Raw genomic sequence first — 11,615 nt, forward strand, 5'->3', positions numbered from 1 at the left:
CCAAGTGGTGTTTGCAGCTGTAAAGAAGATGAAATGTATGATGATAAATCTCAAATGGTTGAGATACAGCGACAGTTTCTTCCAATCGCTGCTCCAACCATCTGCCAAATTTGTGAAATTTCCCAAATGTAATTAATAAAATGAAAACAGTTGACGAAAATATTAGTCACAAGGAGACCCCCACCAGCACTGGCAGATACCACTCAACATGCAACTGTAAACTAATTCAAACTAGGACGGTCAGAGCCACCGGTGGTTTAAATATATCTGCGTGGATTTGGTTTTTACTGCAGTGCTAGTTTGTATTGATGGGTGGGCTTTTTTTTCTTCTCTCCATCTTTGCTCTGCCTAACGTGTCACACTCATCGGCCACTAACATCTGCAATGAAGAACAAACACGGCTGTTAATGTAAAAATCTGAGTCTTATTGCACATATGGATTAAAATTTTAAGCATGGTGGGGCAAGAAGTGTTCAAAGGTGTTTTAGTATGGCACGTTTTTCTCTTCTGCCCTCATCACTTACTGTGTTATATGTTTTTTTGTTGTTTGTAGTGCATCCATATTCAGCCTTAAAACCCACTCAGCTGGCATGACAGGTCAGTTAACCCCAGTAAGTACCTGATGTTTATTACACTGTGGGTCTGTCCTCTTCCTTTTGGGATGCTGGGCCTTGTGATACATAATGTAATGAGTTGAACGTCTGTCTTTAACACTTCAAAAGTGTCAAAGTCTTGTATGTACTGACGGGTGTTGTGTTACAAAAGGTGTTGGGGTGTTGCCCTGCGTGACATGTTGATTTCAAATGTAGTCAAAGGGTAAAAAGACTTTGGGCAGTGACGTGTAAATGTTAAAATTTGTGAGTTCTCGTCCTGTCTGGTAGGAAATGGACTGTCGTGGTAAGTAGTCAGCGATGGGCTTGAGGCTGGTGTGTGTCCAGGTGTCGGCTCAACCCAACGAGAAAAAACACAAATGTTTCTCTCGTCGCCTCTTGTACTGTTTTTTTCGTTTTTTGTTCTCTTAAAGGAGTATTCCTCCACCACCATAACTGATCTCAATGTGTAAAATATGAGTTGAAAGGAATTTTAGTATTTGGAGCTTAAAAAACCTTTTTTTTTTAAACTACATTGAAGAAAACAAACTGCCGCATTACTTTCTCCAGGAAATGATTTGCCTTGAGACTAAATTTCTGCAAAGTTATGTTGCAGTTGAATCTCGTCAGTGAGCACCACAAATAAATATCCAGTTAAATTCTGACCATCCAAAACGATTGTCAGAAGTAATCTACTCGTACATATTAGCTGTTTACCAAACGATGAACAATAGATTTTGGGTGACATGACCCTTTAAATTGTTGACCAACAGATTAGGACAAAGTATATCAGATTTAAAATGTCTTCACTAATGCACCACAAGTTGATTGTATTGTAAGTATCTTAACATTTGAATGAAAATGTGGAAAAAAATCACTGTCAAGTTGGTTTTTACTATTTAGAATAAAGTAACTGCAACATTTTTCTGCCACTTGTATTTTTTCTTGTGTTCTTAGGTAAAAACTTGGTGAGACGTTCTGAAAGAGTGCGCCCCCTAGTGGCACATGTTAAATAATGCGAACCCTTAATAGGCACTAGATGAGACCCGTTGATCATATGGGACAGTTTAGGAGAAATCCTGATGGACGACATCGCTCTGATAAATCTGTAATATGGTTTTTATTTGTAGGATTTATACTTTTGTAAACCAAGTACAATGAATGAAAAAAAAAACAATTTGATGAAATTGAAAAAATATTTCGTACCTTACCTAATAAATATTTTTTGATATTGGAAACATTTCAGTGTTAATTCAGTATTGTTTTATTATCTGCCATTCAGAAAAACATCGCAAACTTGATGCTACACAGAGTTACATCTATCGGTATACATTTTCCAGACTACGCATTCACGTGAATTATTTCCCCAGACGGCTCGTGCACGTTTCCTGGGGAACAGTATGTATTTTCAGAAACCGGGGTTTGGTCAGAACCACCAATAACGTCGGATGTGAGCCCTTACATGTTTTTTCCTGTGGATCAATTAAAAACCCATCAGGAATTTGTTATTTAAGCTTTATAATCAATTCAAAGCCACTGACGAACCAAAGGTTATAAATTCAATAATAGTGAAAACATGAATTTTAAAGAATATCCTTGAGCTGTGCCCTCAAGAGACTCGTTTCAGAGATGAACATTGTCTACCACATAAAATGTAGTAGACAATGAATTGTCTGCTAAATTTGAGCTTTTTGCCATCTTGTTTCCATTTCTAATTCTGCATTTAAATCGTCCTGCATCACTACTACTGTTTCCCAGTCATTTCTCAGTGAAAAGATTTATAACTTTAACTGGTTTTGTTTTGAGACTTGATAAATAGGACAAAACTTAAAATAATATTGAAGTTGTAAGGTTAAACAAGGCACAATGGTGTTCATTTGATTTCTTTTTATTACTTCACCAAGTCAGAACTTGAGACTTGAACATATTTGCTGTCAAGACTTTCACATCGTTGTAGGGTTAGGGTTCAACCCGCTTCTCTCGCCTGGTTGTTTTTGCATCAGAAGTCATCAGGCCTTTTTTTATTTTTAGTTTTTAGTGTGTGCTTCCTCTTGCGTACGGCTCAAGGTTTCAAGGTGGAGCTCCAGGGAGTTCCTCTCAGTTTGATTCACAGCTACGACCAAACTAGACATCCAGGGTCGAGCGCTCGCGCCTGTGCTGTCATGGTTGTCATCACTTTTTTCCCCTGAGGATATTGATCAGTGTCTCCTGGTGATGTTGAAGATGACTAAGATCCAGTTCCTGACTTGTCTGTGGTTGTCTGGGTTTGGTAAGTTGTCGTTTTTTATTGTTCTTTCGCTCTGTACGTTCAGTGTGAAGTCTCCTCGGGGCTGAAGAATGAGTACAATCTTTTCTTTTGGAAGTCATCAGGAGCCCATATATATGTATATATATATTTAAACCACTTATTTTTGCCTCTTTTTCACAAAGCAATTACTTGCTCTCTTTGTAAACAATGTATACATTAATACGTACAATTTTACAGTCTTTTGTATATTTCTTTTCTATTTCCATTGTATTTTTTTCTATATTTTGTTCTTCCTCTTCCCTAATGCCTTTGCGTCTTGCTGCTGCTGTGACAAGTGAATGTCCCTGGTGTGGGGATTAATAAAGTCTATCTTTCTTAAAAGGGTTGAACAAAAAAATGACTATGATATTGGACAAACAGATCAATGTTACTTGTCACAGTTTGTAAAGGTCTCGTAGTGGATTCTTGTTTGAATCATATTTATATTGGATGGTTGGTCAGAAGAATAATTATAATGATTATTGTGATACTTAATGTTTTGAAGATGACTATGATTTAAAAAAATATGGTGGGCAAACATGTTTAAATTTGTGTTTCTTGTGCCTTTAGCAACGTATTTAACATTTTTTTGTCGAAGATGAAGTTCAGTCGTTTCACGCTGCATTTCTGAACCTCAACAATCAGGTGCAAAACCCTCAAACAGCAACAAAAGTGCAACTGTTTCCTTTGAAACGTGCACTTCTATGAAATAAGAATAAAACACTGCGTGTGTCCTGACACCTCTGCAGTGATGACTGTCACACGTTTCTCTTTGTCTCTGCACAGTGCACAGTGAGCTTCAGTTCCTGGAGCGGCGCGAGGGGGAATCTGTGGTCCTCCCCTGTGTCGTCGAGCAGAGAGACCTGTCGCCCTTCGGCGTCTACCTGAAGCGCAGCTGGCTGCAGCCGAGCAAAGTGCTCTTCATGTACACCAACAGCGAGGTCAGCGTGAACGACGGCGGCTACAAGACCCGCGTCAGTGTCAGCGGAGACCCGGGCCACCGCGCTCTGAACGTGACCCTGTCCGAGCTGAGGGTCAGCGACACGGACCGCTACTACTGCGAGTTTTTCGTCAACAGGCCTTCCTCTGAAGACGAACGGATACACGGACACACTGAGTTCTTCCTCCTGGTGACAGCTGGTGAGTCTTTCATATCTCATGTCATCCCACACCTTCACCTGTTTGTTGGTGCAACTTTCCACAACCGCAAAACAAGAAGGTCAAATTCATCCAAAGGTTGACATTTGAAAAGTGTGGGAGGTGTTGTTTCCTCTGCACTAAAACTTGCACGATAGGCACCACTGACTATGCTATAAATCATAGCTAGTAAGTGGTTGTTATGCAGCATTATGAATATAAAATTATTTTAAATTGGTAATACAGGTTGGATTTAGACGCTTCGCAACCAGAGAGACTGGTTGAATTGGAGGATCAGACATAAAGTTCATTATGATATAATACATACACAGCAACACAACCTAGGTGCCCAAAAGTTGCCTTCATCATTGATGTTCATTCTTCTACTTATTATATTCTATATTTATTTTTATTAGAAATTTCAAGCCTGTGTATATTTCTCATATTGGTTGGAGGTGCTGTAACAAAACCCAATTTCCCCCCCCGTGGATGAATAAAGTATTTCTGATTCTGATACATTATATATGAAATAATAAAAAATATAATAAGTCCTCAAAACAACAACCCCCCATAAAGCATGACCTATTAAATAGTATCATGGATGAAATGTGAGCACTTGTCTTTCCTCTTTGGACACAATATGACTCATTATGAGTCAATCGACCACACACACGCACACACACAGGCAGCAATTTCCTGTTTCAATTTTATTTTTTTTCCTAACATTGTACGTAAAGTAAGAATTCTCCTTAGTAAATCTAGGGCTTCTCACCCAAAATGTATTTTGGTTATTGAAACAATCATCTGGATGTAAAACATCTTAATGGAAACAACAATGTGACTGCTGCTAAATGACCTCACTGTTTGAACTCAGTGTCCAGCGGTGTCCGTTACATCAGTTCTTCTTCCCTTTCCTCTCTGGAGATGCCCCGGGGTCAGAGGACATAGAGTTGCTAGAGACATGTGCCGGGGGCTCGGCTGTGCTCCCCTGTCTCCCCCCGCACGGGGAAGGCCTGGCCGTGGAGGGCGTGAGTCTGAAGCGGCGGAGGGGCCGGGCTCCCGTGGAGATGCTGTACCACTCGAGGCGTCACCGAGGCGGCGGCGGGGGCCCCGCCTCCTCCGTCTCCTCTCGGTTTGCAGCCGAGAGGGTCCAGCTGTCCTTGGCGCCCGGCCCTGGTGGCATCACCTACAACCTCACCCTGCAGCGGCTGCAGCCGGACGAAAGTGGCCTGTACAGCTGCCAGCTGCTCGCGCACGGCAGGGCCGACACCAGCACCAGTCTGGGGAGACGAGTGTTCTTTGTTTCTGTGCAAGGTGGGTCACGTCAGGGCCGGACCTGATCACCAGGTCACTTCTACTAACATCTCCCCAGATGTGGGGGTGAATTCCGATGGCAAACCCTTATTGAGTTATACATTAAGGCTTTGAAATACTCCAATTTAACTGAAATATTTTATGTCCCACTGCAGCTAACGTGTTGCCCAAAGATGATCTGCATCATAAATCATTAAATCATAGAAGCTGTTACAAATTGTATTTATTTGATCAGTCTGGTGATATTCCACTTTTTAAAAAATTTATTGTAGGCAAATCTCAATGAACCGATCCAGTTCGCAAGTATCATTCCTCGGTGCCATAGAGCTCTGTCGTTATTCAAAACTAGTACTAAAACACATACGTGAGTTGCACTGTTACAAGTGAGTGTCATGTCGAATACGACCTATGATCTTCTTTTTTTAAATTTGTAAATCCAACTTTCAAATGTCCTGCTGATGTAAATATTATATAATGTTAATGCACAGCTGAAAATATTCCCCAAAGATGCACAATTTACTATCGTTTGAATGTTTTAAAAGTCTCAGTGGACTATTTTATGCTGTTGGTTTAGTTTTTCATAGGATTTGGATTTGCTGACAGCAAGTAAAAAACTACAATATCACCTGTTTTGACTCTAAAATATTGACATGTATATGAGCAAGGGAGTTGACTCTATTGACTCTATGATGCTACTGAGAGTTTGTTGAGTTCATCTCCTATTTTGGCCCGGTGAACCATCAGGCCAATCAGAACTGCTGCTCGTGTGTTTGGTGTTTTCACGGCCTTCATGTCCCTAAGTAGCCACTTTTCCCTCAAAATAACAAGTGTATTGATACTAGGAGGGACATTTTTTTCTAAGGGCTTTCTGTTAATTCCACGTCGTGCTTGAGCACATCACTTACAGTTGCACACAGCTTTTATTTTCAACGCTCGTTTTTCTTCTACAGGATTTGATGTTTACCATATCGCCACATTGAATCTGGATGGTGTCACTGTGGCCCCCGGGTGTCTGTGTCCCGCTGACCCTCTCATCTCCCATGTTTCTGCTTCTCCGCAGGCGGTCACTGCGGCTGCTCCAGCTACTCCACCCTGCTGTACGCTCTGTCCTCGGCCGTCGCCCTCCTCCTCCTCCTCCTCGTCGTCGTGGGATTAGTGCTTATTTATCAGGTGAGTGGACTCACGACAGTCTCCGCCCTCTGATGTGCCGCTCTGACATTAAACAAGAGTGAGGGGGAAAATTATAATGTATGAGCCCCAGCAGCACCTGCATGCTGAGAGCGTGTCAGATAGTTCCTCTGCAGCTCGCCACAAAAACCACAGGAGTTTCACAACTTGTTGCTGTCAGTTGTCAGCATGTTTTTCTTGGCGTGCAGTGGGGGAGGTAGTGAGACCCTAATCGACTGTTTTGTTTTGTACGTTTTGTCTTTTATTGAAATGGGGTGTCTTTTCCAAGTAGGCTATCGGTAAAACATGTATGTCATTGTGAGATTTAGACTTGTTTGGCTTGTCTTTTTTAGAGCTTCCTATTGAGGATGCTGCCTTGAGAAAAAAATGACTAACTCTGATTTTAACACCGGAAATCGAGAGGGCGCGTACACTTTGTTGTTTGCCTAAACTGATTTGTCTGTCCCCCCCGTCTCGATGAGTATCAGGGCAAAGCACGCCGCCGCAGTGTCAAGTCACGCCCTCAGGCTCCCATATACGAGGAGATGGCCGGGGTGCAACCTCTCGGGCGAAAAGTGGCCCCTCGCCATCTGGAGGAAACGGAGGCTTCCGAGTACAGAAACTGCCTGGTGAAGAAATCCTGCAACGAAAACCAATACGAGAGCCCGAGCGTGGCCTTCTCTTCCAGGGGTTAGTCTGACAAAAATGAAATACTCGTACTACGAGTGATATTATTTTTTTTGCAATCTTTTTGTGTTTTGGACTGTTGCTTGCTCAAAAGTGTGTTTGTATTATGGCTTTTCTTCCAGGGCCTTTATGAATATTTGCTGGCACGAGACGGTCAATGTAGATGAGAGATGTCAACATATATTGAGATTGTGATATATCTTGAACATCAATTGAGAAATTGTTCTAACAGGAATGTTTTGGTAATTAAATTAAACATTGCAAAATGTTCTTTTGCTAAAAAAGAATAATGATGTATTCATTTTATCATAAAAATGAGGTACAACAAAGATGCTGAATGCCTTTCATTTCACACATCTGCAAGAAGAAACCGAATCCTACATTGTTCACTTGCCTGTTTGCGAAGCCGACAGGTTTCTTCTTCTTCATTTATTTTGACACTTTACTGCCACTAACCATCCATCACTGAGTGTGAGTGTCGGTCGCTTGAAAAGACCTAGTTACCTACAGCGTATTGTCAGAAAGCAAATCATTTATAAAAGCAGGATGAATAACTGTTTCCCATCAGAGGCGGGGGGAAGATGCAATATTGTATAAATATGGGGTTTACAGTGCACATTTTCAGACCGTCTCTTTTAAAGATATGATTAATGATGATAAGTGTCATCTCACAGTAATATGCTGCCATATTGCCAACCAATAATATACAGTATGTAGAGCTATTCACTTTTACTTCTCTACTGCAGTACGGTTACATTCAAATAATAGAATAACTTAAAAATCCTAGGGGGAAAAACTAGGAATAAAAAAAACCAAAACAACACATGACACCAAGTAACAGCCAAGAAAATTTGTAGTTTATTAATATAGTCCGAAAGAAGTTCCATAATCCATGGAAACATTTTTTCCGGTGCATGTCCTTAACAATCACATTCTATGAGGAGAAAAAAAGAACAACATTAAAAGCCACAACTTTGTATTTCAGTTACAGACATTTTTCCTTAATGTTTTTTTTCAAAAGTAAATAGAAAGGCAAAGGCAAAGTACCCCCCGCCCCCACCCACCCTCCCTCCCTCCCTTCCTTAGAAAACAGACAGCCTTGAAAAGTCATGGGCTTGTTTTTCTCTCAGTACAACCCACAGTGCTTTAGCAGAAGGATAAGCGCTCATTGGTTAAGGATTACACAGCATGACGACGCAATGTAAAGTTTTGCTAAAACATTAGATGGCGGTGATGAGGAGGAGGTGGGGGAGAGAAATAAAAAGCGTGGAGGTAAATCTGAGCAAGAGACGAAAACAAGAGCAACCTCACATCAAACCCTGAACCCCAGAGTGCGAGTCGACGAGCGGCCGCGTTACAGCAGCGGCCGCCTGGACTCTTCCCTCCCACTTGTGCATAGATCATGATCCTTTAAAAACCAGCTTCACTCCTCTACTTCAACCTGCCTCCGAAAAACCATCCGTTACACAATGAAATCCCTCGACGACTGAAGACCTGTCACAGGAACAGACAGGAGAGATGGAAAGAAAAGAAAGAAAAAAGCTTCTTGCACGATGCTCCTGAACTACACGATGGAAACATAAAAGTACAGCATCAAAACATACAAATGCATCTTCTGTTTAAATGTAAAGCAATTTCTACGTAGATCTCACATGTAAAGCACTCCACTTTTTTCAAAGTTGATTCTCAGTCTTATTTGGTAAATATGTCACTTGCTACGAACATCTTTTCTTGTTGTTGTTGTGAAGAAACAATGGTACTATATTCTGTTAAACATCGTAACCTTCAGTGCTTTCGTGGAGTTTAATTGTTTTCAGTTGCTTTTCTTTCTTTTTTTCATCATACAAACATTAAACCTATAAATGATGGAGTTGGGATCTGGAACCCTGGCCTTCCTGAGACAAAATCCACATCTTTTATATGAGTGTGCAAGATAAGCAAGCGGACGGCGCCGCTTACAGAAAACACAAAATCACAACTCAATGCACACAGAGATAGTCTGTCCACACTGAGAGAAATTAAAAAATTGAAGTATGACAACACTGATCAATCCCAGAGTTCTGAAAGTAGCATACATCTTCATTTTGCAAGATTTTCATGTCCATATTTGATGGAAGATGAAATTTGTCCTTTTTCCTTTTCTTTTTACACAACATTCCTGTTATAAATGTCTATTTCCTTGAACTTCAGACATGAAATGCTTGTAAACGACAAGTGGCTTTTGCAAAACGAGAACAGAAAAGATAGGCACCTCTGAAATGAGTCTTGTAACAAACTCATCTCCCACGTTATCACTTTCCATTTGCACATGAAGTTAACACAGGGATCACTAGTCCTTCTACAGCTATCTATGGCAACAGGTCTTTGTTTTTTTTCACCATTTTCTTGTTTTTGTATTTTTTTTGTCAGTTTTTTTTCCTTTTTTACATATTTTTTTCTCTCAATTTTTTTGTTTAACTGGAACAAAATGGTGCAATACTTAATGATAATCCTTGTATTGGATTATTCCACAATAAAAGCCACTATAAGGTAGATAAACTTTTTACAGATAGAATCAAAAAAAAAAAATCCATTAAGTCCTTGAGTAAACATGTACACATGAATTGTCACCATCTCCCCTCCGTACTTAGACTCGTTATCTACGATTAGCTGAGTGAGGGGTAGAAGACACTCAGTGCAACGTTAGAAGATAATAACAATGTCTATCAGAATCATTTTTGACAAGAGGAACAACAACGAAAAAAAAGAGATAAAACAGACAAAGTATAACATACTGAGTGGAACATAACAGCAGGCCATGTGCCCTGTACGCAGCTTCTCGCGCACACATTCATACAAACATCTGACTTTTCAAGCACACATTGAAGATGACTTTTGCATTTTTTTCAGATTTTGTATTGGTAACTTAATGCAATACATTTTTGATAATCTCTAAAAACCCCCTAAGTGTACCTGTCAGATGGAGAGAACGAAAAAAATAATAATAAAGATGTACTGACTTCACATTACGTTATTGGCGCTCTAGGATTCAAGTATTTGTGTTCAATGTTTTGTTTTGTTTTGATATGTTTGTGATTTTTTTTTTCTTCAATCAACTGGGTAAAATATGCATCAAACCAGGTGATTCCGGCATTGGGCTTTTAGACTAATTAACAAACAAACACACATATATACAGTACAAGCACTTCAGAGTACTGTAATATGTCATCAAAACCAGAACGTGCATATCCAACTCCATATGACAAAGACGCAGCTTTCAATCAATCAAGTATCAGTTTACATCCGACCCCAAATTCTTTCCTTTGTATCACTTATTTGCGGGGAAAATACATATTGCTCATTTTCAGGTGTATTGAACCAAGACCTTTCAAAGGAAAATGAAAAGTTTCAGAGGTTACGATCCAAGAAGTCAGAAGAGGTGATACTTCACACCATACTCACAGTATATATACATATATATATATACGCATATATATATATATATATATATATATATATATATACATACATACACATATATATATATATATATGCATATATATATATATATATATATATATATATATATATGCATATATGTAGTGTATACATACATTTTATACTGTTATTTAGAACAGAGCTGTAGAGAGGAGAGCCTCTCGATGCTGGTGCAGCATGGGAAACCCCCTTCACTGTCAGGGTTCTCCAGTTAGTACAGGATGCTGGGAGGTCCTCGGCTATTGGGTCTGTCTGAGCTCGGATCAAGGCAGTTACAGAAACAGGCAATAGTGATTTTTGCTTGTGTGCTGCAGGACTGCGAGTCCTGAAAGGTAGCCTTTTCCCGTTTTCTTGCGTATCTTTTTTTTTTCTTCAACTTTTTGATTTTTAAAGTTTTTTCTAAAACGTTTTTTAAGACTTTGTACCTCTTGAAATGTGCCCCTCCCCTCTTGCTGATGCAGAGTGAGGGGAGCGAGGCTGATACAGTGGGCCCAAGCCATCTGGGTCTGTGGAAATGTACAGTTCAGCGGGCCCCGCTTTGAGCAGGACACAAACATAAAAACAAGATAAATACAGCATCCACAAAAAGGCACTCCGGCCACGAGTCTACTCCTTTAGATGGTGGTAGTAGACACTGATGACCGGAGACGTTTCAGCTATAAGTGCAGAGCTTTAACATATTATAGATCTTTTTTTTTTCCATTTAGATTTTTTAGCATTTTTAGGATTTTTATGTCAAACTTCATAAAAATGACGTTAAAATGCGATTTTCATTTTTGGTTTTAAAAAAATATGTACCCGGGATTACCCATCAGCAACTGTGCACTGTAGCAAACTGGAACCCCCAACTGAGTAGATTTTCTCCTTAGCATGGGGCGTTCCCCACAAAAGCATTGAAAAAAAAAAAAAAAAAAATCTCAGTCATTTCAGGGTGTGATGCTGCCGCCCATTTGTTT

The 11,615-nt window shown here is 40.0% G+C and overlaps 1 protein-coding gene across 1 annotated transcript; it reads left to right on the forward strand.

Annotated features, from left to right (window-relative positions):
• The first annotated feature begins 2,176 nt into the window (after positions 1-2,176).
• On the forward strand, positions 2,177-7,469 carry cd7al (cd7 antigen-like). The gene is made up of 6 exons (XM_035637953.2): positions 2,177-2,859; positions 3,664-4,017; positions 4,939-5,328; positions 6,389-6,498; positions 6,984-7,185; positions 7,305-7,469. The coding sequence occupies exons 1-6, from the start codon at positions 2,805-2,807 to the stop codon at positions 7,313-7,315; spliced, it is 1,122 nt and encodes a 373-aa protein (XP_035493846.2). The 5' UTR covers positions 2,177-2,804; the 3' UTR covers positions 7,316-7,469.
• Positions 7,470-11,615: the final 4,146 nt, after the last annotated feature.

This window comes from Scophthalmus maximus, chromosome 8 (assembly GCF_022379125.1).
Source record: "Scophthalmus maximus strain ysfricsl-2021 chromosome 8, ASM2237912v1, whole genome shotgun sequence".
Classification (NCBI taxonomy): Eukaryota; Metazoa; Chordata; class Actinopteri; order Pleuronectiformes; family Scophthalmidae; genus Scophthalmus; species Scophthalmus maximus.

Excerpts from the sequence above, each read along its gene's own strand:
- cd7al (XM_035637953.2), top strand. The coding sequence starts at position 2,805 with ATGTTGAAGATGACTAAGATCCAGTTCCTGACTTGTCTGTGGTTGTCT. Across the intron at positions 5,329-6,388 it reads GTTCTTTGTTTCTGTGCAAG|GCGGTCACTGCGGCTGCTCC; the intron begins GTGGGTCACGTC and ends GCTTCTCCGCAG. Across the intron at positions 6,499-6,983 it reads GATTAGTGCTTATTTATCAG|GGCAAAGCACGCCGCCGCAG; the intron begins GTGAGTGGACTC and ends GATGAGTATCAG.